This window comes from Pteronotus mesoamericanus, unplaced genomic scaffold (assembly GCF_021234165.1).
Source record: "Pteronotus mesoamericanus isolate MK-2021 breed Mesoamerican mustached bat unplaced genomic scaffold, CSHL_Meso_final contig_730, whole genome shotgun sequence".
NCBI classification, from domain to species: domain Eukaryota; kingdom Metazoa; phylum Chordata; class Mammalia; order Chiroptera; family Mormoopidae; genus Pteronotus; species Pteronotus mesoamericanus.
In genome coordinates this window covers 439,253-464,264 of record NW_026555246.1, presented here as the reverse complement: position 1 = coordinate 464,264, position 25,012 = coordinate 439,253, and the positions used below count along the sequence as shown (strand labels likewise).

General features: G+C 54.7%; 1 protein-coding gene across 1 annotated transcript in view; it reads right to left on the bottom strand.

The window, feature by feature from the left end:
* Window positions 1–2,395: 2,395 nt before the first annotated feature.
* FBN3 (fibrillin 3) overlaps window positions 2,396–25,012 on the bottom strand; it is a 48,263-nt gene continuing 25,646 nt past the window's right edge. The window contains exons 33-57 of the mRNA XM_054583348.1: window positions 24,021–24,089; window positions 23,173–23,298; window positions 18,589–18,714; window positions 18,064–18,213; window positions 16,069–16,152; window positions 15,916–15,987; window positions 13,579–13,704; window positions 13,181–13,306; window positions 12,734–12,859; window positions 12,355–12,471; window positions 10,983–11,111; window positions 10,346–10,465; window positions 9,435–9,560; window positions 8,482–8,634; window positions 8,264–8,329; window positions 7,922–8,047; window positions 7,375–7,494; window positions 7,128–7,250; window positions 6,212–6,346; window positions 5,947–6,072; window positions 4,797–5,003; window positions 3,747–3,872; window positions 3,134–3,256; window positions 2,842–2,958; window positions 2,396–2,496 (exon numbers count right to left, since the gene is read on the bottom strand). Of these exons, the coding sequence (XP_054439323.1) occupies window positions 2,396–2,496; window positions 2,842–2,958; window positions 3,134–3,256; window positions 3,747–3,872; window positions 4,797–5,003; window positions 5,947–6,072; window positions 6,212–6,346; window positions 7,128–7,250; window positions 7,375–7,494; window positions 7,922–8,047; window positions 8,264–8,329; window positions 8,482–8,634; window positions 9,435–9,560; window positions 10,346–10,465; window positions 10,983–11,111; window positions 12,355–12,471; window positions 12,734–12,859; window positions 13,181–13,306; window positions 13,579–13,704; window positions 15,916–15,987; window positions 16,069–16,152; window positions 18,064–18,213; window positions 18,589–18,714; window positions 23,173–23,298; window positions 24,021–24,089 (3,020 nt within the window). The remainder of the gene's footprint in view (window positions 2,497–2,841; window positions 2,959–3,133; window positions 3,257–3,746; window positions 3,873–4,796; window positions 5,004–5,946; window positions 6,073–6,211; window positions 6,347–7,127; window positions 7,251–7,374; window positions 7,495–7,921; window positions 8,048–8,263; window positions 8,330–8,481; window positions 8,635–9,434; window positions 9,561–10,345; window positions 10,466–10,982; window positions 11,112–12,354; window positions 12,472–12,733; window positions 12,860–13,180; window positions 13,307–13,578; window positions 13,705–15,915; window positions 15,988–16,068; window positions 16,153–18,063; window positions 18,214–18,588; window positions 18,715–23,172; window positions 23,299–24,020; window positions 24,090–25,012) is intronic.

Here is a 25,012-nt window from a genome sequence, read left to right as displayed (position 1 = left end):
TTCCCAGACAAGGTACATTTAAAGGAGTTCATCAGCACCAAGCCATTATTACAAGGAATGTCAAAGGGACTTACTTAAGAAAAAGAAGATCAAAACTATGAACATTAAAATGGCAACAAATTCACAACTGTCAACAAAGGAATCTAAAAAACAAACTAAGCCAAAAACAGAACAGGAACAGAAGCACAGATACAGAGATCACGTGGGGGGGTGTTTATCAGCTGGGAGGGGGGAAGGGTGAGGTTTGGGGGAAAAGGTGCAGGGATCAAGAAGCATAATTGGTAGGAACAAAGTAGACAGGGGGACGTTAAGGATAGTATAGGAAATGGAGAAGCCAAAGAACTTACACACACAACCCATGGACATGAACTAAGTGTGTGTGTGTGGGGGGGAGTGTTGCTGGAGGGAACGGGCATACTGGGTGGAGTGGGGCAAAGGGAAAAAAATTGGGACAACTGTAACACCGTAATCAGTAAAATATACTTAAAAAATAATACCCATCTCACTGAGCTTTTGTGAGAATTAATCTAATCATGTAAAGGGCTTAGGACAGTGCTTGGCATGGGAGTGAGAGAGGAATAAAACCCTCCCCCCCGCCCCCCGCCCCCCGCGAGAGTGCCCCAGGGCAACTTTGGTGCTCTGTCCTCAGGGAAGCGCAGCCACAGTGGGATGTCAGTCAGTGTTACAGACTGGGGCCCCGCCTCCAATCACTGTATGTTACCTCAGGTCCTAACGCGTGGTATTTGGAGATGGGGCCTCTGGGAGGTGCTTAGGGCTAGATGAGGTCGTGAGGGTGGGGCCCCCATGCAGAGGTGAGGGCCTCTGCCACCCCAGGGGACTCGTGCTCTCCCTGCCTCTGAGCACACATGAGAAGACAGTTGTATACAGTCCAGAAAAAGAGTCTTCAGAAGCTGACCCTGCCGATGCCGTGATCCCAGACTTCCAGCCTCCAGAGCTATGAACAATACATGCCTGTTCTTTAAGTCACTCTGGTTATGGTACTAAGCAGCCTGAGTTACCGGGCAATGTTGCGATGGTGGCAATGTGCGTGGCTGGTACGCTGCACTTGGACTGGGGCTACAGGGAATGGGCAACACATTTCAGGGTGGGAAATGCCAGTTTTGGCTTCTGTGAGGACAGAGATTATTGACACCAGGTACCTCCCTTTGGGGACCTGGAATCTTTCATGGGTGCAAGAGGCAGTGGGGACATGGAGCTTCTAAGCCACAGTGGCTCCTGAAGCTACATGTGGTCTCATCCCTCACGTCTGAGCTGTCATTTGAGGGGCCACAGACACTACTAGCCCTGGGTTCCTGCCAGGATCCTGCCGGAGAGATGCACCCGGTGCTGCCTGCAGTTTCCCCCTTGCATTCAGCCAAGTGAACCCAGGGTCAGGGTGGCCTACCGTGGTCATGTGAGCGTGATCTTCTAGTTCAGTCGTCAGTAAACGGGGGCCCCACAGGACACATCTGGCCCACCACCTCTTTGTGTAAATGAAGTCTCACTGGCACACAGCCATGCCCACTCATTTACAACATCATCTACGGCTGCTTTTGAGCTACAATGGCCGAGCTGAGTAATTGCACCAGACTGTATAGACCGCAGAGTTAACAATATCCACTAACAGGCCCTTTATTGAAAATGTCTGCCAAGCCTTGACCTAGTTAGTCTAAGACCACCCACCAAGAGTATGGGCTATGCCGGTGTTTGTCATGAATGATCTGGAGCCTTCGGTCGGTGGGGACTATGCAGTGGAGAGCCTGGCTGAGGGAGGGACGTCCTGTGTGAGCTCCAGGTACACGTGGGGCGTGTGCACGTGGGTACACGGGCTTGTGTGTGTACATACATACAAATGCCACGTTAAGGGTGCTGCTCTCAGGAGGCAGGGAATATAACTTGACTGCGCAGCAAAAGAGAAACGCATGTCGTCTCAAGGCCTGGAACACTGTCCCGCAATGAGCGCACGGCCCACTCCTTTGCCTCCTTCAAATCGTTGCTTAAATGTCCCCTTCTGAGGATGCTTCTCCTGATCCTTCTTTGAAAAACTGCAGCCTCACACATGCTCTAGTGTTAAGTTACTGTTCTGTTCCTCTCCAGCCCAACTCCCCGCCAGCTGGGGCACCTACGACGGCAGCCCGCTTGAGCCAATGCCCGTTTCTGTGCCCTCGGGGTCTAGAGCAGGGCTAGGTGCCGCATCGGCCAGGGGGCCGGGCAGGAACCGTGTTTTCAGCTCTGCCATTGTCGCACAGAGAGAGCCACAGACACACGCTATGTAGCAAACGGGCATGTGTGCTGACAGAGCTCTATTAACAGAAGCAGGCAGAGGCCAGGCTCGACCGAGGGGCCGGAGCCTGCTACCTCTGGCCTTGAGCACTTCCTGGTGCAGCGTAGGTGCTCAGCGGGTGCTGGCTGAGTGGGTCAGCAGGAGCCGGAACAGGGCCGCCCTTGGCTGGGCGCGGCCCTCCGGCACCGCCTGCCTCTCCGGGGCCACAGGCGCTGAGAAGCGATGGGAGTGACAGATGCCCTTGTGGCATCGGGTTCTGAGCCGACTTGCCCTTTGGACCCTGGGCGCCCCTGGGCTTTCAGAGCACCCTGGGGAGGGCCTAGGAGAGACATCTGACAGGGGCCACGGTCAGAGGGACTCCTCAGGGTGGACCTCCCCAGGGTGAGCACTGACTAAGCCGCCCGGGTGTGAGCACTGACAGAGCAAGGACTTTATCCCAAGGACTTCTGTGTCCCTGATGCCCAGCACACACTGGGCGCTCATTCCTTATTCGGTGAACAAGCAAGTGAAGGCCAGAGCCACGTGCCAGCTGCTGCATGGGGGGTGAAGGGACTCACCGAAGCAGGCCTGATGGTGCTGGGTGAAGCCTGGGGGACAGCGGCAGACGAAGGCGCCGACGGTGTTGACGCAGAAGAACTGGCAGTTGTGCTGCCGAGAGGCGCACTCGTCCAGGTCTGCGGCACAGAGGCCCCAGCAGGCTCAGCGCAGGGCTCGGTGCGCCTGGGCTTCCCAGGGGAAAGGCCCTAGAGACGGTGCCCAGTGCCATGCAGCGGGGAGGGTGACGTGGCAGAGGACGTGCCTGGGGGGCCCTGAGGGGTGGGGGCGGAGACCCACAGGGCACGCGGTCACCTCTGCAGGTCCTGCCGTCCTCCTCCAGCAGGTACCCGCGGGGGCAGGCACACAGGAAGCTGCCCTCCATGTTTCTGCAGAGGAAGGCGCACGGTGCGGGGGCCTGGCTGCACTCATCCACATCTAGAGGGACAGCAGCGTGCAAGGGTCACACAGTATTCCAGGCGGCTGGAGGGCTGGGGCCTCCTTCCCAGACCCGAGCCACCCGGATCTTGTGTGCGTGGCCTGGTGGGCCACGCAGCCTCCCTCTGTCCCAGCTGCTCACAGCTGCCTCTGTAGCAGGAAAGCAGCCGCGGAGGGGAAGGAAACAAATAGGTTCGGCCGTGTGCGGATCAAACTGTATCAACAGAAACGTGCGGCAGGCCGAGTCACTCTTGGGCTGGCGTTGGCGGGCCCCTGACTTCGATGGATACCTGCTCTGCAAGGTAACTGAAAATCTGCGGATGCACCAAGTGACAGGAGGAAAGTGGCCCAAACGAGGCCAGGATAAAGGGCAGGATTTGCGGATATTTTCGACTTTGTGGTCCATGTGGTCTCTGCCGCTTCTGGCCTTGGTTTTCCCACAGAGGCGCGGGCTGGGTGCTGTGTGCAGGGCGCGGGGGCGGGGGCTCACCCAGGCAGGCTGTGGCAGCAGCGTCCGGCGCGTACCCGGACTGGCAGTGGCAGTGGAAGGAGCCCAGGCTGTTGATGCACTCGCCGTGGAGACACAGGTGAGAGAGCACGCGGCACTCGTCCACATCTGGGGATGAGTGGGCTTGGTTGCGGTCGCCGCGGCGGCCCCAGGGCACGCCTCCTCCCTCTGCCCACCAGCCCTGTCTCTGGAGGCCCCGCCAGCCTCCACTTCCCCTCCCTGCACCTATGCGCCGCAACTCAGGCCACGGGCCACACCTCCATCAGCACTGGACACTGAGAACACCCCGGGGGGGACACCCACCCACACCTGCGGAAGCACAGACATGACACATGGCCACTGCACACCAATCCCCCACACAGGCGCTTGTGCAGTCATGAGTATACACACAAGGGGCTGCTCTGCTTCCCAGACACACCCTTCCAAAGCCGCTTCCTTCTCAGTCCCCGACATCCCTGCTGCTCCCCTGATGCCCTCACTGATGCTCGATGAGGCACACGCATGCAGAGACCCTCACGCACACGCCTGCCCTCACAGACACTCACCAGGACCTCAGTCACACGCCTGGCTCACTGCTTCTCCGTCGCTTCCTGGTGTGTGCTCCTCACCCGGCTCACGCACACAGAACACAGCGGCTCCTGCCTTCACCAGCGCGCACACATGCTCACAAACCACCTTACGCGCAACTCGCACTTTCACACGCTCGGTAGCACACGACACACACTGGTTATCCAGCTTGCACACAGGGAACACACCCCAGCTCACACACTCCCTAGCGCAGACAAGTGCCCACCGAAACACCTGCACACACTGGGACACGCACCAGCCTGTATGCTTTCACATGCTCATTCACAAACCCGCACACATTGCCTCATGCACTAGCCCGGCCATCACCCAGGTTCACGCGCACACACAGAGCCACGAATGGGTTCTGGTTCACACACACCCGCTAGGACAGGCGCACACACAGGCTCACTCACTGCCGCACCCACTGGAGCGTGGATACACAACCGTGGACGAACTCACACCCACCTTGACCCTCGGTGGTGTAGCCTGAACCATGAGGGCACAGCTGCCTGTGGGTGGAGGTGCCGGGCAGGGGGCAGAGCTCACAGCGGGGCCCCCAGGCGCGGCCGCCCCCGCAGCAGCACTCGACCCTGGTGACCACCTCGCCACCACCCGACAGGGCCTGGCACGTGACTTGCAGCACCTCGGAAAAGCAGGGCCCCCGCCGGATGTCTGCAGGGAATGAGTGGGGACGGTGGGTGGGAGAAACATGCCGTCAGGGCCCACTTCCCTGTGGCACCCAGGGGCACCGAGCGGCTACACGCGGCGCCGCAGACGCCTCCGACGCGGCCGTGCGTGTGCCGGGGTGCAACCTTCCAAGCTGTCGTCCCCAATGCGGCTAACACCCTCTCCAGGCGGGCGCTGGGGCTGGAGCTGAGGCGGAAGCTACAGGTCCGAAGATAAGACAACTACCCCTGGCCTGCAGACACCAGGCCGCTCTTGGAGGATCAAGGGCAGCATCACTCCAGCCGGGGGAGGTCTGAGTCAAGGGGCAGCGGAGAGGCCGGGGAACAAGGAGGAGGCGGCAAGAGGTGGCTGGACAGACGGGGAGACGCAGCAGAAGGGTGGTATCAGAGACGTGGGAAGGGCAGAGGACAGGCTGGAGACTGGGTGTCGAGGGAGAGGAGGCCACGGATCGCTCCAGGGGGCCGGCCTGGGTCTGGGTGGGTGCTGGGGCATCGCCAAGGTGGGCCCGGGGGCAGAGGCGGGCCCGTTTTGGGGTGAGTGCCTCGGGAGGAGTACTGGAGATGGGGTTTCTGAAGACAGCTGCACACGCACGTCTGGTCTGAGCTCTGGGGTGGAGACTGTGCTGGGAGGGGTGAAGGGGGAGTAGAGGACCAGGATTGTGTGGGCACAGAGATGGACGAGCTGCCGGGACAGGCGGCACAGTGGGCTGTCCGCTAGGGTGGCCCCCAGGAAGTGGAGAACCTGGCGGGGCGGTTCCCGGCCGTAACAGGTGGGGTGCGGGGAGAGGATCGATCTGCTGTTCCGCACAGAGGGAACACGTGTGGACACGTGTGTTCAGATAAACTCAGCAAGCCCCTGCGTGTCCCTTGGTGCCCAGGACCCTGGCCCCACCTTGGGCGCTTCCAGGCCTGTGCCTGGCCATGCTCACCGTGGCACTGGGTGAGGGCGGGGCTGGGCTGGAAGCCCTCGTCACAGTCGCACCGGAAGCCGCCGGCAGTGTTGACGCAGAGGCCGTGGGCGCAGAGGCCGGGCCGGGCCTGGCACTCGTCCTCATCTGAAGCGGGAGGGGTGAGGAAGGCGGCAGGGCGCCCCAAGCCAGCCTCCCCCGCTGCCGTGTCTGCCCGCCCGCCCTCCTCCTCTTGCTCCGCCTCCTCCCCTCCACGGTGCTCCCCACACCCCCAGGCACCCCGTACCCACACAGGCGTCCCCAGAGCCGGGCTGGGGCCGCGTGCCTGGGGGGCAGACGCAGGCGAAGGTGCCGATGAGGTTCTTGCACAGCATGCCCCGGGCGTGGCAGTCCTGCCGGCCGTCTGCACACTCATCCTCATCTGCGGGTGACCAGGCGTGAGTGGTGACCAAGGTCAGGTGCCCGCGGCCTGGGCCCGGCTGTCGGGCCTGGATCCCAGCTCCCAGGTGGCCGTGGGGGGCCAGAGCGAGGACCCCGCGGCACTGCCCGGCTGCCGTCCCTCTCTGCCTGGCCTAGGCTTTCAGGGGAGCGGAGGGGCCAGCCTGCCCCGAACAGCCACGCGCCTGCCCACATCAGGGTCTGTGGGTCAGTCTGGTCCCTGGGGCCCTGACCCTGAAGTCGCCCTGGAGGGGCCACGGCGCAACCCAGAGTTTCTCACCCTTGAAACCATGGACCTTCGGGACCAGAAAACTCTTTGGGGTGGGAGGCCATTCTGTGCACTGTAGGAGATACAGCAGCATCCCAGGCCACTCGAGGCCAGTGACACCCCCCCCCGCCGCCACATACGCACGGGAGACGATGTTGCCAGACATCACCACACGCCACCAGACCCACGGCCCTCCCCATCCCACTCAGGGCATGTCCGACTGCCACTGCAGAGGCCTCCAGAGCCGGACTCGCCATCCCCTCAGGCGTGGGGCCCGAGACGCTAGCCCCGTGTTTTCATACAACAGAAGCGGGGACACCACTCACGAGGGAGCCCACTGCGCGCCCGCCTGCCTCGCTCTCCACTCACTTTACCACCTTTTGTTCATTCCCGCCCTCGGAGGCACATGCTGTTATTCCTCCCTCTTCTCTCAAGATCAAGGCTTGTTGGCCCCTGGGGACCCGGCCCGTGGCCCACCAGCCTGTGCAGGTCCTACCTTGGCACATGGTCCCGTCCTGTCGCAAGGCGTAGCCGGCTGGGCAGGCGCACACATAGGAGCCTTCAGTGTTGTGGCAGCGGAAGGCACAGAGCAGGGGGTTCAAGGCGCACTCGTCGATGTCTGGGGAGGCCAGTGGAGGTTCCGGCTGGGTGGGGCCTTCCTGTGGGACCCCGATCCCTCCCCTAGGCCAGCCCCCGCACTCCCGTCACACCACAGCCCAGGGCGTGGGCAGGTGGGGTCGTACCTTCGCAGGTCATCATGGGGCCCGGCTCAAAGCCGTCAGCACAGGCACATTCAAAGCCTCCAACGATGTTGGTGCAGGTGCCTTCCCCACATGGGTGCGCGGTGGAGCACTCGTCTGTGTCTGGGAGGGGGAAAGGGTGGTCAGCGCACACAGAGGGCCCCCGTCCTCGGTATTATCCTGTCTCCTCATTGACTGCCACAGACTGGACAGAGCCAGATCTGGTGTGGCGCTAGGCTGGACACAGGGCAGCATGCGGTACGTGTTCAATAAATGAAAGGATGAGGAACTGAGTGAACGAGTGAATGAGCAAGCAAGTGCTCGGGTGAATGAATAGATAAGGGAATGAGTAATGAGAAAATAAATGAATGGCTGAGGATGTGACTAAGTAAGCAAAAGAGTGAAGGAGAAAGTAAAAAGTAAATAATGGAGAGAAGGAAGTGTGGGTGGGGAGAGGGACAGCGGCTGGGGGACAGGATCCTACCGTGGCGGGTGTCTGCCCAGCCCCACTCTGCTCTTTTCTCTCCCGGGACGCGGGCCGGTCGCTCACCCACACAGCTGATGCCCGTGGAGTCCAGGCTATAGCCGAAGGGACACTCGCAGCGGAAGGAGCCATCGGTGTTGACACAAAGGCCATTGGCACAGATGCCGGGGTTCTCTGCACACTCGTTCACGTCTGCAGGCGGCAGGGGTTGCAGGCACGGTGTCTGTCACACCCCATCTACACTCAGTATCTTTCTCCCCCTCCAGGCCAGTGGGATCCAGAGCCACCCATGGGTCGAAGAGAGAGCCTGAGGCTTGGGAACCCGGGCAGAGCCCAGACGGGGCTGGGCGGCAGAGGAGGAGGCCGAGGCAGCCAGAGGGGCTCTTAGCCTGTGCGTGGGAGGCTCACCTTCCCGCATCTCATCCGGGCCTGGGACTGCTCCGTGGCCAAAGGGACAGAGCTCCCGGAAGGCAGCTGGACAGCAAGAGGGGAGGGGGAGGTCAGGGCCAGGTGCAACCCCCAAGACCCCCAGGGGTGAGAGAAGGCTGAAGGAAGAGCGGAGGGGAAGGAGAGCAGAGGGGCCGGCAAGCCGAGTCAGGAGGGAGGCTGACAGAGCGGGCACTCACCACTGCCCTCCTGAGGACACAGCTCGCAGGGGTCGCTCCAGCCCTCACCAGGCCTCTGGCTGCAGCAGCACTGGGTCTTGGTGGTGTTGAAAGCTTTAGGCACCGAGCACCTTCCAGCCTCGAAACGGGTGAAGCAGAAACTCTGCCGTGTATCTGTGGGGTGTTCCCCAGAGAAATGCTGGAAGGGCCATCAGCAGTGCCCACCTGCCTTGCATGACTCTCCCACTCCAGTTCCTGCAAATGGGGGCCCCGCCTCTACTAGCAGCCAATCAGAACACTGTAGGTCCCTAAGCATGATGACTGATTTGAGAATGAACATGTGACCCACACTGGGCCAATGTCGGTCAGCCCCTGAACTTTTGCTGGACTCCCGGGAACTCCTTCCAGCCACTCCACTTTCACGGCTGTGGGGTGCCCCCGGGACAGAGAGAACTGTCAGGCCCAGCCACGTTCTCCTTGGAGAAGCAAAGTGACTGACTGCAGGGAACAAAGGACCTCAGACTTCAGACCCCAAATCCCCAGCGCCAGACTCCCACCAGGCAGTTTGGGGTTTGAGCAAACCTGGCCCCAGGAAAACAAATATTAATTGACTTGTCCTGCTGTCCCCCTCGTTGCCCCGGGCAGGGGAGAGGCTGGCTCATGTTGAGTGAGGCCAGCTCACCCTGGACAAGCCTAGCCAGGCTGAGATGCAGCCAGCCCGGGTGGGGTAACTGCAGCCCATACAGGACAGCCAGAGCCCAAGGGACCAGGCTGGCCAGGTTAACACTGCCCTGTCTGGCCAAGAGCTTGGATGGACCAGGACAACCCACCGAGGCAGAGAAGCCCCTCAGTGGGGCGGAGCCCAGGAGATCCGTACAAGAAACTCAGCCTCCCATTCTGGCTGATCTGACTCTTCCCCGCCTGACCTCCCACCTCTCACCGAAGGCCTGTGTGCTCCCTGGCCCCAGACTCACCAAAGCAACGGTGCCCATTGTCAGAGAGGGCAAAGCCAGGCGGGCACAGGCACTGGAAACTCCCGGGGCTATTGGTACAAGTGCCAGGGAGGCAGAGGGTGGGCTCCGTCAAGCACTCGTCAACGTCTGGAGGAGCAAGGACACAAGCTGGGTGGGGCGCCAGCAGGACTTCCGACAGGGTGGGGCAGGCTCAGCTGTCAAGAGGCGCAGGTGGAGTGGGGGCCCAGGGGCTGAGGTGGGGCAGGGGCCCCCAGGGCTCAGTGTGAGCTGCAGCACCAGGTAGGCAGTGTGGGGGGTCCTTCCTGGAAAGTGTCTTCAGGGTAGGGGTCATGGTCAGGAAAGTTTGTCTTTAGAGACTAAATTTGTGTAAAGCTAACCAAGACTAGATAAATTGGACCTACACTGGATAGAATTAGTTCCTATTGCATTAGGCTAGCCTAGGCAGAAGAGGCCAGAGGTGGTCAGGCCAGACCAGCCCGGGTCCGCCCGCACTGGACAAGGCTAACCCGCCTGCTCAGGCCAGACGGCCCGGGTCGGCCCGCACTGTTCAGTCACCTGCATGGACAATTACACCAGCGGCACTCAGGCCAGACTAGACCTTGCCCACCACTCATCCAGGGAGTTCTGAATTCAGATAATCCGGGGGGCGGTGAGACCCCACACCCATGCCCATTTTATAGAATTCACAAGGAAGCCTGCGGGCCCAGAGAGAGACCCCTGAGCCCTGAGTCTAAAAAGAATCCAGGTAATTCAGAGTTTATGAAACCCTCATAATAGTGTATGGCGCTGGACGGGGTGCTGTGCTGAGTGATCTGTCTCCACTATCACCATGACCCCAGTTGCTGTTGGGAGACAGAAGCCCGGAGACGCCTCCCTGGCCCCAGAGCTGGAAGGCGGGGCCAAGCACTCACCGACACAGCGGTCGGTGTGCACCTGGAAGCCGGGGGGACAAATGCAACGGAAGGAGCCCTCTCGGTTCTGGCACGTGCCCGGCAGGCAAATTCCAGCGAGGCGGAGACACTCGTTGATGTCTGTGGAGAGAAGAAGGGGTCCCCGCACCAGACCGTGGCAGGATGCGGGCCGGGGCCCGGACCAGCGCCCACAACCACTGTGATTGCTGAGGGCCCCAGGGCAAGGCATCCGTGTGGCAGTCCTGCAACCGGAGGAAGGGCTGAGACCCAGGAAAAGAGGCGGCTGGGGAAGGACGTTCTGGGTCCTGCTGGGGGTCAGAGGTGGAGCCAAGTGGTGTTCAGTGGAGGAGGGAGCACTGTTTCTCAGCCACCTGCAGACCCCTTTCAGTTTCCATGGCATCCACTTCACATCTCCAGTATTTGGTCCTTTTAGTAAACTTCGATTTTTCAAGAAATCTCACCCTAAATCACAAACTCTGTGAAAACATGGGTGTGATGTGCTGGTTTTGTTTCTTTCTGTATCTTAAACTAAATCCATGATTATGAAATGGAACCATGATCATGCGGCAGTATCGACGGCATGTCAACTTGAAGCAGGGACTAGCCGAGCCAGCTGCCAGCACTCGGCAAGACTCACCCATACAGTTCTTCCCATCGGGCGTGTGCTCAAATCCATCCTGACAGAGGCAGTGAAAGGAGCCGGCTGTGTTGAGGCACTGGCCAAATCGGCACACCTGCCCTGCCAGGGTGACGCACTCGTCCGTGTCTGCAGAGGGAGAGGGGCAGGTGGGGTCACCTGTAGCACCGGGGCTCTGAACGTCCACCGAACTTCTGTCCGCAGCGAAGTTGATGCCAGTGACTTCAGTTTATGGGGCGCTCACGTGGCAGGTTCTGTATATTAATCTGTCAATATCCTATGAGGCCTATACCAGTTTTTTATTATCATTTTTAATGCTATGAATTTGCCTCTTGACATGCCCTTCACTGTACCCCACACATTTTGTCGTTTTTACCTTCATGTAATCTGAAATATTCTAATTCCCCTTAATATTTCTTCTTTGGTCTATGTATTCTTTAAGAGTATATTATTTAATTTCCAAATATCCGGGGATTTTCTGTATATCCTTTTGTGACTGATTTCTGGTTTAATTCCCTTACATTCTGAGGGCTTAATACTTTGTGTAACTTCATTCTTTTAAATTTGTTAAGGATTGTTTTATGGCCCAGATTATGACCTTTCCTTGTGAATGTCCACGTGAACTTAATAAGAGTGAGTATTCTGGAAAGTTGTAGAAATATTAGCCAGGTCAAGGTGGTAGACAGCATTGCTCAGGTTTTCTATATTCATACTAGTTTTCTATTTGTTTTCTTTATGACTGAAGGAGAAACGTTGACGTCTCCAACTATAATGTAATGTGAATTTGTCTATTTCTTTTTCACTTCTGTCAATCGTTACATCTTTCAAAGCTCTATTATTACATGTCTGTATGTTTATGATTGCGATGTCTTCTCAGAGAAGTGATCCCTTAATCAATATGCAGTGTGTCTCTTCATCTCTGATGATATTCCTCATTTGAGTCTATTTGGTCTGACATTAATATATAGGTAGGTACCATTATTAATGTTTTACAGAGGAGGAAACTGAAGCACAGAGAGGTAAATGACTTGTCTAGGGTCACGCAGCTGGCAGGTGGCAAAGCTGGGATTTGAGCTTACACCGCCTGAATTGGAATCCATGCTCTCATCCACTGCACTGAACTGCCAGCATCACAGCTCCCAGGTTTTGCCTTCACTCATCTTCCTCTCTCTATTGTCTCTGTGCCTCTCATCAACCTGAGTGTAAGCTCCAGGGAGGGACTCCCTGGCACCGGACACCTGAAAGGGTGTGGGAAACTTTGTGGTTCCCTTGTTTTCAATCCCCTGTGGTTGTTTTTCTGAAGGGATGCATGGGGTGACACCCACTTTTCAGTGGGGTATACTGAGGCCTGCCACCAGCCCACACAGCTCACCCGTGCAGTGTCCTTTATGTGTCATTGCAAAGCCAGGGAAGCAGAGGCAGTTGTAGGAGCCAACAATGTTCTTGCAGGTCCCGTTTCCGCATGGCTGCTGGTCACACTCGTCGATGTCTGTCAGAGCAAAACCCCTGGTCCCCTCCCAGCTCACCCAGGGCAATGAGTGGCTTGGGGAGTGAGGGGCTGGGAAGTACTCATGCTACTACGTATTGCTCCATTTTTCTGATGGGCAAACTGAGGCACGGGGAAGTGAATATTTTCCCAGGGTCCTAACCAGGAAGGATGAAAGCACTGTGTGTGCCCCAGAGGAGGCGCAGATCCATGGACTCCAGCCTTTGGCTGCTTGACCTGCAGAGGGGCAGGAGGGGGCTCTCACCCATGCACAGGGTCTGGTCTGCTGAGGTCCGGAAGCCACGGTGACACAGGCACGTGTAGCTGTCCTCTGTGTCCACACACTTGCCATGGCTGCAAACACCTGGGATCTCGCGACACTCGTTGCGTCCTGGGAAAGGGCCGGCAGCACGGTGTCTCCAGCCCCTGCCCCCAGTGTTCCCTCAGCCTCTGCATGCCCTGATGGGAACCTGCCTGCAAAGCCCCCGTTAGGCTGCTGACAGCACCGAGTTCAGTCTTCACTTCTCATTTCAGCCTCATTCCTCCCCTACGAATGGCTGCTCTCGGCACCCCCACCAGCCCACACTTCAGCCAAGCAGAATGGGCCAGACAGAGCCGTGCCTTACCCAAGTCACAGTGGACAGAGCCTGGCTTTGTCCTGTCTCCCACTTCTTTACCTCCCTACCCTGTCCCTGCTGGGGTTGCTGCTTACCCACGCAAGCCCCGCCTGGCGACGCCTTGTACCCTCGGGCACACTTGCAGTGGTAGCTGCCAGGGATGTTGGTGCATTCGGCTTTCTGCTGGCAGGGGCTCTCCCCACTGGCACACTCGTCCACATCTGGGGACACGGTCAGTGGGGCGGGGGTGAAGGAGAGGTTTCCCTGTCAGAATCGCACCCTGATCCCAACCCCCAGCTTCTGAGCGGGTGGTGTCTCCAGAAGCAGCCAGAAGCACAGTGAGGGTGGTCATGTGAGATGGAGGCCCTCAAAAAGACATTGGTCTCATCATGCAGACAGGGAAACTGAGGATCAGAGTTTAAATGACTTGCCCAGAGAGTACGGGGGTGGGGGGACCAGCACCCCACCCAGGCTGGGGAGGCGGGGGCAGCACCTTGGCAGAGCAGCAGCACGCCGTTGTAGCTGAAGCCTGCGGGGCACTCGCAGAAGAAGCTCCCGACCTGGTTGACGCAGACGCCCCCGGCACAGATGGTGGGGATCTCCCGGCACTCGTCGATGTCTGGGAAGTGCGTCAGCATCAAGGGCAGCCCCGCCTGGGGCCGGAGCTAAGGGACCTGCATGTCTGGGGGAAGACGCCGCCACAAAACAGCCCACGCTTGAAAAATCCTGCTGTGTCCAAAACATATCCACTCACACGGGAAAGCAGTCAGGATGTCGGAGAAAAGGCCACAGCAGGAGAGTCTTTCTCAATTAAAATGCTGTGTGGCGTCTACTGGAATAAAGTGGACCTCGCAGGGACATCCTGGGACGATGCTTAGCAAGAAACTGGAAACATCAACAGGTGAATGGACAACAAACCATGGTCCATCCAAACAAGGGAATAAATATCATTCACCCTTCAAAAGGAAGGAAGTACTGACACGCTGTAACACTGGATGAACCTTGAACACATGATGCTCAGTGAGAGAAGCCAGACACAAGAGGCCACATGTTTCATGATTCTATTTATGTGAAATGTCCAGAACAGGCAAATCCAGGGATGGAAGTAGAACAGTGGTTGCCAGGGGCTGAGGGCAGACAGAATGGGAGTGACTGCTCATGAGGACGGGGTCTATTTCTGAGAGATAAAAAGGCTCTAAACTTAGAGGGAAGTGATGGTTGCACAACTCTGTGAGTACAAGTGACCCTGAACAACACAGGTTTGAATTGCACGGGTCCACTTACATATACATGAGTCTTTTCTCCAATAAATACTATGAAGGTATTTTCCGTTCCTTATGACTTTCTTAATAAGCTTTTTCTCTAGCTTACTTTATTGTAAGAACACAGCACATGGCCCTGACCAGTGCGGCTCAGTGGGTTGAGCGTCGTCCCAAAAGGGGAAAGGTCACTGGTTCGATCTCTGGTCGGTATGTGTGAGAGGCAACCTAGTGATATTTCTCTCCCTCTCTTTCTTTCCCCTTACCCCTCTCTCTAAAATTAAGTAAATAAAATCTTTTAAAAAATAGAGTATATGATACACATAACATACAAAATACGTCACTTGACTGTTTATGTTATTGATAAGGCTTCCAGTCCACAGCAGGCTGTTAGTAGTTAAGATTTTGGGGGAGTTAAAAGTGATATGATGATTTTCAACTGCGCAGGGGTTGGTGCCCCAACCTTCCCATTGTTCAAGGGTCGACTGTTTACAAAAAACCACCGAGCTGTGCAGCTCATACGTAATATGTGAACCATGTCTCCACAAAGCTGTTATAGGTAAATAAAGAACCAAGGGACACTGCCGCGCCCATCTGTGGGGGACGCGCTGGTGGCCAGGGATGTGTCCGCACATGGTGCAAAAGAAAGCAGGGCCAGGGAGAGGCAGGGCCACATACAATAGCCTGGCCTGCCCTTCGCCACTTATTCCTGGGTGAAAAAAGAAAGTGACAGACCTGTATGTAGAATTTCTGTCAAACTCCCCAGAGAACAAAGCCACACATTTCCAATAGACCTTTATGTGTCCACAAGTGCGTGAAGAAAGAACTACAAAGAAGCACTCGAGGCATGAAGCACGGGAACCTTAAGGGAGCGTGAAGGGAACCTAGATTTGAGACCGTGACTGGAGGAGAAGTAGGTCATATCTGCCATGTTCCCATTGTTTAAAACAAGGAAGGTAAAGCCATGGGGTAAAAACAACTGGAAATGAGTTCATCAATCACCCGTTAAAGGCCACGTAGCTGAACTTGGCATTTAGGTATTAAATTGTATAAAACCTCATTGAACTTAAAAAGGAAGCGTTCTGACCAGCAACACGGATGAACTCTGGGGACATAATGCCCCGTGAAATAAGCCAGACACCGAAGGACGAATGCTGTGCGGTTCCACTCACAGGGGCCCCTAGGGGAGCCAGGTCCAGAGAGACAGAAGGTAGAGGGTGGGAGCCAGGGGACGAAGGGTGGGACGGCCACACAGTAACGTGAATGGGCTCAACGCCACCGGCTGACAGTTAGGAATGGTCACAATGGGAAATAGCGTGTTATTCTAGTTAATCAGCATTTTAAAAAAATGAACAATTTCATAAAAACACTCTCATCGTTGTTGTCTTTGTAGGAAATAATAATAAAGGAACCTGGGGGCAGGATCGCTGGCCTGGCCTGGGGGCACTGGAAATGCAGGGGCATGGGAAGGGGCGGGCGGAAGGGCTAACGCTGTGGGGGAGGGGAAGAAAGAGGGCCGGACTCTGGGGACAGGGGGACCTGAAGACACTGGGGGGGTGGCAGTCACTCACCGAGGGGCTTCCCTGTGCGCGTGTCAGTGACGAAGCCGGGGACCTGGTTTCCGCACAGGACCTGGTAGTCCACTGGGCAGAGAACAGGGCACGGGCGCTGGGCCGCGGCGCCCTGGGGGGACACCTGCTCCACCCCTGCAGCCCCGCCCTCACCTGACCTCTGGTGCTGCCCCTTCTCCCTCCCTTTGCCCAGCACAGAGAGGGAGTAAAGGCCGCCATGCACCTGCACAGTGTGATCTTCCCACACACAGACACAGAAACAAGCACGCCCCACTGGCCTCGCCGTGCAGGGAAGACTCTTCTGCTTGGGCCTCAAGACCTCCACCTTCCCTCCAACAGGAACTCCTGCCCTCCCTGCACATGGATGTCATTACATGTCTGGATACGCCCTGTCCCACCAGGCCATCACAGCTTTGCAATGCTGTTCCCTAGCACAGCACCCATCAACTTGGAGGACTCAGGGAAGCCTCCAAGGAAGGCCCTTTGGGCTCCCCCTGACCTGCCACTCTGGCCCCGGAGGGCTGATCACAGTCCACTGCTGGCGCCAAGGTGCTGCCTGCCAGACCTCGATCCCCAGGAGCGGGGGTTGACCCTGCACCCACTGGGTGGGTGCAGGCAGGCTCGTGGGCCGGGTTACCTAGCCTCACTCGCTCCTCTGCCTGCATCGTAACGAGGCAGGCCAACCTCTGTGGTCCTGCTGCTGGTGGGGACTTCTGCCTCACAGTTCTGTGCCTGTACATCAGATTCAGGTTCACAAGATCCGGGCAGGTACCTAAGTCCCAGTATGTAACTCATGGTGACATTCAACCTGTCTCGACAGTCTCGTGGCTGTTTGCAGCTTCCTTCCAGGCTGCACAGCTTGGGTCTGTGTTATCCTTGATTCCTAGAACCCAGGACAGGGCCCAGCAGCACCCGGAGATGCCCAGTAATGACCCCTCCCCACTGCACTCCACGGGAATAATGACCCCACACCCCCAAGTTCATGTCCACTCACAACCTCTGAATGGGACCTTTCTTGGAAATAGGGTCTTTGCAAATGTAATCAAGATGAGTTTATCCTGCATTAGGGAAGGCCCTAAATGCCATGACTGATGTCCTTGCAAGAAGAGGAGAGGTAGACAGAGATTCAGGGAGAAGCCATGTGAGACGACGGCAGAGGCAGAGGCTGGGGTGAGGCAGCGGGAGGACAAGTTAGCACAGGGACGCCTGGGGCCACGGAAGCTGGAAGATGCAAGGAGACTTCTTTCCGGAGCCTCTAGAGGCAGCATGTTCTGGCCGACACCTTGAATCCTGACTTCTAGGCTCCAGAACTGTGAGAAAATACATTTCTGGGTTCTTGAAACTATTGAGTTTGTGGTAATTTTTTACTGCAGCCCTAGGAAATGAGCTGTCTCAGTCTATTTGGGCTGCTATAACAAAATATCACAGACTAGGTGGCTTGAACGACAGATACTTTTTTCTCACAGTTCTGGAGGATGGGAAGTCCAAGATCAAGACACCAGCATGTTCAGTGTCTGGCGAGGGCTCTCTCCCTCGTTTGCAGGCGGCCACCTCCTTGCTGTGTGCTGACATTACAGAGAAAACCTCTCCTGTGTCTCTTCTCACAAAAGCACTCACCCCATTCAGGAGGACCCCACTCTCATGACCTAATCACCTCCCAAAGCGGGGACACACACACCCAGTCCGGTAGCACTAATAGGACGGTAACCCTTCCAATCACTGCTCTGTTCCTGCAGCTCTTTCTGACACCTGGCGGGCTGCTAAATCATTCTAGTAGGTTTCATCCCAGCGGCTCGGTCCTGCCTCCAAGCCTTTGCTCATGCTGTTCCCTGCCTTGAGCAGCTTTCTTCATCCTGGCCAACGTTTTCAGCGATCCTCCCCAGATCGTCCCCTGGTTGCTCTAACCAGCTGGGCTCTGCGACCTGGCCCAAGTCAACAGTCCGGGAGGCTTCAAGGGCCTTTGCCACAAACGAGAGCCTTGCCCAACCTGAAGGTACTGATTTCCATACACTGGGATATAGCTCAATTCTTCCCCTCTCTTCAGAATATCGCAGACTCACAGGGGAGCCTGAAGTGGGGAATGCCCCCTAACACAAGGCACTAAAGAGCGCGAAGCTGGAGAGGTGGTAGGGAGGCAGGGGCACTCACGGCTGGCAGGGGCAGGGCAGGCCTGGCAGGGCCTGTTCCAGGCCTGGCCGATGTTGTAGGAGCAGCAGCATATCTTCCGAGTCACATTAAAAGCCAGCTCATCCTGACATGCGCCGTTATGATGTCGGAAGCAGAGGCTCTTCCTTGTGTCTGCAGGTGAGTTGGAGAGAAGAGCGTAGGTAAGAGATGCCAGAGCCAGAGGAAGCGAGGACCAGACAGACAGGACCTTACTCACAAACCCATCGGGATGTCTCTATCACGGCTCACTTAAGGCGGCCATTCACAGCCGAGCCTTCGCTGGGCAGTGCCCAGCGTGGGACAGCCGCCCCTGGCAGCCCTGGCCCGAGCCCTGCAGCCTTGCTCACTGCTGCGAACCGCACCTTAAACGCACTCCCTTCCCTCTCTCCCCTCCACGAACACGCCTCTCCACACTCTCCCAAGGCTTGGAGACTCCCAGAAGTTTCTCCCACACCCCAGCGCTGCTTCCATGATGGCCAGAGTCCCCTGGCATTGTGTGCTTCGTACCCAAGCAGCCACTGCCATTGTTTACTTGCAGGTACCCCGCAGGGCAGACACACGTGTAGTTCCCCAGGGTGTTGTAGCAGGTTCCCGGGCTGCAGATGCTGGAGTGGGTGGCGCATTCATCTATGTCTGTGGGGGAGGGTGGGGCAGTGTCAGGAACTGTCGGGATAGCCTCCCACACCGGGGCTGGTGGAGCCGCTTCATTATCGGCTTGCATTTGGTGTCAAGATTAGCTAAAAATGCAGACATTTTAGTGACATGGAAAGATATGGCATGGTGTTAAGTGAAAAAAATTTTACTATGCTCCCACTACTATATTTTTATTGATTATATAGAGAGAGGAAGATGGAGGGAGAGAGAGAAAGAGAGAGACCGCTCTGCTGTTCCACTTATTCATGCAATCATTGGTTGATTCTCATATGCACCCTGACCAGAGATTCAACGGGTGACCTTGGCGTCTTGGGACGACGCGCTAACCAGCTGAGCTAGCCAGCCAGGACCTGATCCCTGTCCTGTTAAGACAAAATATGACCTGACCCCATGAGTTAATTATATTATCACCAAGAGTGGGGCAAACACGTGCTTCCTAATGTGATGCGACAGGAAGCAAGAGACCCATGAATAAAGTATTCTTGTGTCAGAAAACAATATAAACAATATAAACACATTAAACTGGAGCCAGAGCTGCCATCCCAAAGGAGCTGCCTCACATGTCCTGTGCCTCAAACCTTGGAAGGTTAAAAAACAGGGCAAAGTAACCTTTGGACAGGGCTTAAAGCAACCTGTGTCCCAAAGAACTGTTTGCAAGGATAACAAGAAGGCAGATGTGAGGACTACTGGACTGAAAAGTAAACATTCTTTAGCATTAGCATCACAACATTAGCTTATCCACACCAATGCAATGTCTTCCACCTACAGATTTAACTATGTCCTTTCCTTTTCTCAAAAATACCCCTCGTCTTTGTTTAATTAGAACACTGTTGGGCTTTTGCCTGAAACCCAAATAATTTTTTTTTAATCTCAAATAAATGCTTGTTGCTTCTCGCTTTGGAAGGCCTTTTATTTTTAGGTTATCAACACCTTTAAAAAAATGTTGATTCTCAATCTGATTAATTCTCTAGTCCAGAAGGAGCAAATTTTCTCTGTAAAGGGCAGAGAAATTAAGTTGTTTTCAGTTTCATGAGCCAAGCAATGGTCTCGGACATAGCCATTCCCTCTGCACTGTGGTGTGAAGCAACAGATGACAGGTCAATAGATTAGCATGGCTGGGCTCCAATGAAACTGGGTGGGTGGGATGGGAATTTCATGTAATTTTCATGTGTCACGAAATAGTATTCTTCTTTTAACTTTTTTCAACCATTTAAAAAAGGTAAAAAGTATTCTTGGTCAGTGGACCGTTCAAAAACAGACGCAGGAATACAAGCAGGCTAGGGATGATGCCACCAAAACAGCCGAGCAGGGGCGCCAGAGCTCCGTTTCCCCACAAATACGACCAGTGAACTGGCAGAGAAATGGCAACCAACTTTTGCAGGACTACAGAATCTAGTCAAAACTTACTACAATGAGAGAATCTGATATATAGCAAATCCTAATGAATTGACAAAGTAAAAGCCATTAGAGCTAATAAATGAGGTCAGCACAATTGCAGAATATGAGAGCAACACACAAAGATCACTTGTATTTCTATATACTACCAATAAATTTAACCAAAAAGGTGAAAGACTTATATGCTGAAAACTACAATTACTGAAAGAAATTAGAGAAGACCCACATAAGTGAAAAGACACCCTTGTGTACCAGATTCGAAAACTTATTGTTAAGCTGGCAGTACTTCCCAAAGCGGTTTAAAGATGCAGGGCAGTTGTCCTCAAAACCCCAATGACTTCTTCTTCTTCCTTTTTTTTTTTTTTTTTTGAGAAATGGAAAAGCTGATCCTATAATTCATATTTTGCAAAAATGCAAGGGATGCCAAATAGCAAAAACAATGTTGGGAAAAAGAAAAACAAAGTTACAGGACTTGTACTTCCCAATTTCAAAATTTACAAAGCTACAGAAAGCAAAACAGTGTGGTACTGGCATAAGGACAGACTTATAAATCAATGAGAAAAATTTAGAGTCCAGAAACAAACTCTTATGTCTACAGTCAACTGATTTACAAGTCAATTCAATGGGAAAAGAAGAGTCTCTTCAACAAATGACACTGGGGCAACTGGATTTCCACATACGGAAGAATGAAATTGTATCCCTACCTCACACCACATACAAAAATCAACTCAACATATTTAGAACTAAATGTAAGAGCTAAAACTACAAAACCTGAGAAGAAAACACTGGAGTAAAATCTTAAAGACTTTGTATTTAGAAATGGATTCTCAAATATGACTCCAAAAGCACAAGCTAAAAAAACAAAAAACAAACACAAGCCACATAAATTGGAGTACATCAAAATAAAAAACCTGCATGCATCAAATGACACTATCAAGAAAGTGAAACGACAAGCAGAGTGGAAGAATCCATTTGCAAATCATATATCCGACAAAAGGAGTCTTATATCCACAATACATATATACAAGACACTCAGAACTCAACAACAAAAAGCAAACAACCCGACTTAAACATAGGCAAAAGCCCTGACCGGAGTGGTTCAGTTGGTTGGACATGATTTTGCAAAGTGAAAGGCTCCCGGTTCAAATCCCCATCAAGGCACATGCCTGGGTTGCAGACTTGGTCCCCAGTCAGGGTGCATATGAGAGGCAACCAATTAATATTTTTCTCTCACATCGATATTTCTCTCCCTCTTTTTCCCTTTCTTCCCCCTCTCTAAAAATAAATAAATAAAGTCATTTAAAAAATAAAATAAAAATAAAAATGAGCAAAAGGCTTGAATAGACATTTCTCCAAAAGACAAGCAAATGTCTAATAAATATATTAAAAATGTTCAACTTTATTAGTTACCAGGGAACTGTAAATTGAAACTACAATGACATACCACTTCGTACCTACTAGGATGATATAACTTTAAACAACAGAAAATAAGTGCAGACCAGGATGTGGAGAAACTGGAACCTTTGTGTGTTGCTGGTGGGAATGTAAAATGGTGCAGCCACAGAGGGACACAATTTGGCAGTGCCTCAAAAAGTCCAACAAAATGTGGGCGCCCTGGCCGGGCAGCTCAGCTAGTTACAGCATTGTCCTGAGGTGCCAAGGTTTCAGGTTCGATCTCCAGTCAAAGCACATGCCAGGAGCAACCGATGCTTCATAAATAAGTGGAACGACAAATCATTGCTCCTCTCTCTCTCCACCCCATCTCTAAAAATAAATAAATTTAAAACAAGAAAACTTTTTAAACCCCATAGAATTAGCGTATGACCCAGTGACTGCAGGAGTGAGACAAACTGTTTGACAAGGACTGGCAACAGAATTTGCTCAGTGAAAAATGACCAGGGCTTCCTTGTCCAAAACACAAAAAATTTCCTGATAGTGATGGCAGAGTATTAAAGCCAGCCGGGAGCCCTCTGGAGCACAGGGCCCTGCTGGGAAGGGCTGCGAGGGTTGGCCCTACAAGGTTATGTGTCCAAGGTCAACATTCAGGTTAAAGTCTCCCTGCCCTGTGACAGTCACGGAACTTGGCACGCCGCCGCATTTGTTGACAGCGATTTTCTTTTTCCCTTGATATTTTACGGGATGGCGGAGGGATGAGATATTTTTCAAGCATTTTGGGTTCTGATTTTGGATTGACAGGTCCCACCACCATTGGGAAAGGTACAGAGGAAATCAGTCTTTTGAACTTAAATCTCTCCCTTCCTTCACCATTTCTTTGAGCTCCCAAACAGGGCTGCCCACGACAAAATGTATGCTTTCCTTGGGTGCTAATGTTGGTGTCTGGCAGGGTGTACCTGTTCAGCTAATATTGTTGAAAGAAAGAAAAGAATGGATTGCTGGATGAATAAGTGAATAAATGAATTTGGTACATTGCGTAGAAAGAGTTCTGGCTCAAGGATCAGAATGGCTAGGCTCAAAGCCTGTTTCTGTCACTTATTAGGTGGTGCCTCTCAACAAGTCACTTAACCTCCTGTGCCCTGGTTGCTACATCTGAGAATGGGGAGCATAAGAGGTAGCTGCCTCACGGGGCTGTCAGGATGGATGGAATAATAAGTACGGATGCTCGCGCCAGCGGCAAGGCACAGCCGCAGACACCAGGTCGCTGTTGGTAGTTACTATGATGCTCAAATGAGAAGAGAACGCGTGCAGCGATGCGTGGACAGGTGGGGCCGTTGCTTCTGTGTCTTCGCCTTCTCCCTGTGGGCTCTGGGCCTCTGCCAGCTTTTGCCCAGAGGGAGAAGGGCAGGGCTGCTGGAGGACAGCAGGGTCATTTCTGAGTGGGAGGAAGTCAAGGGGCTGGGCAGCCGGGAGCAGGAGGTGGCTGAGCAGAGCGCGGATGGGTGTCCCGGGACTCTGCCCGCCCTGCCATTGGGCCCCGGCAGCAAGGCAGGTGGACAGGCTCTCAGAGGCGTTTTAAGCCTCGGTGCCTGAGGAGAAGTGAGGCTGTGCGTGAAGGCAGGGTGGGCGGGGAGGGTCCAGGCTCACCCTCACAGGTACGGGTGACCTCCTGGAGGTGGTAGCCAGGCGGGCACTTGCACTGAAAGCTGCCGAATGCGTTGACACAGTCGCCGCCCCGGCACAGCCCCGGCAGGTCCCGGCACTCGTCAATATCTGTCAGGGAGTGAGAAGGCCGAGCTTGGGAGCTAAACCCCAGCGAAGGACTCGGGGATGCCCGCGCCCGGGCCTAGGCTCTCCAGGGGCCTCGAGGGGCTCATCCTGCTTCTTCAGTGGCACCTGGGAGCTGCTGGACATCGGGGGGCACGTTAGGGCTTGTCTGGAGACCACACCCAGACCCGGTGGGTCAATGTCACCCTGAATGCACCCCCTTTTCCTTCAGCTGATAGTCCATCCATCCACCTACCACATGGGCTTCCCGACGTACTGCGCCAACCTCGTCATGCCCTGTGCCCAGAAGGAAGGACGGCCACGTGCATGGCAGTGGGTGGATGAGTGAATAAGCAAGCGGATCCATGGACAAGAAGATGGACGAGTACACGGGCGGGTGGATGAGTTGATATGAGAGCAGATAAACGAATAGGTGGATACATACGCGAGAGGATGGGTGAATATATGGATGAGTGTATATAGATGTATGGATGGACAGATAAAGCAGAGCGTGATAAAGGAAGGATGAAGGATGTACGAGGAAGGGATGGATGGATCAATAGGTAAAAGAAGAGACGGATGAAAGAAAATACAAAAAATTCACCACAAACTAAAAGCACCGTTTGGCTTCACTATTGGGTCACCAGGGGACCTGGGTCCCCGCCCCAACACTGCCCACCTCTGCTCCAGTGAGGTAGTGATGAGAGAAAGGTCAACCAAGACCTTACCTTCCAGGATGACAGTGGCGGGGTTGGGCCGGAAGCCCTCGCCACCCGGGCATAAGGTCCTGTACGCAGCTGCAAGGGAACCAGGTTCTCGTGAGTGGCAGGGCACTTAGGTAAAGCCCAGGGAGGGGAGGAGCCCTAAGAGGGGCCCAAGAGGACGTCCTGCCTCCCTTTACTACACCAACTGCACCTTTTTGCCTCCTCAGCCTCTCAGGGACAGGTAACACTGGCCAATCCTGGGGGGGATCCAGTATCTGTGTGTGTATGTCTGCGTGTGTGTGTGCGCACGCGCGTGTGTGCAAACATGTGTTCAAAACGCCAGCAGACGGATAGTGTGGTAGTGGCTGGGGGTGGGGAGGGGGCATTGCTTCTGATCCCAAACCAGACCCTAGTGTGATCTCAAGTTTCTCCCACAAAAGGAAGACCCTGAAACCTCTACCTCCACGCCTGAATGATAGGTGGGTAGGTAGGCAGGTGACTCCCTGTTTCACACTGGAGGCTTTTGCACATTCTATTCTCCTGTATCTCATGCCCTTCCCTCTACTCTGCCTGCGAAACTCCTACTCATGCTCCAAGTCTTATTCAAGCCTCCGGCCCTGAGGAGCCTTCCCTCAGCCCCTTCCTCTTCAGGTTTCCTCCTGAGCCCTCGCTGTACCTCAGACAGACGCTTCCAAAGGTTCTGTTCTCAGTCCCGGGGCCAGGTTTATGGGTACAGCCACTGTGGCTTATGATTTTCTAGGTCCCCAGCACCAAGGGACCCCAGCACAGAGGAACCCTCAATGTCTGGAGGTGCAGCCAAGCACTCAAGGCTTGCCTACCGCCTGAGCGCACGAGCGAATATAAACAGGGAGGGATTCGCAGGAGGGCGCCTTGGACAGAGGCCCAGACAATGAACTGCCGAGAATACACTGTGTGACTCAGGCTGAGCCCCTCCCCGTCTGGTTCCTAGTGTCCCTCACTTAGCAGAGATGGCCCCCTAATCCCCGGGAAGGCCT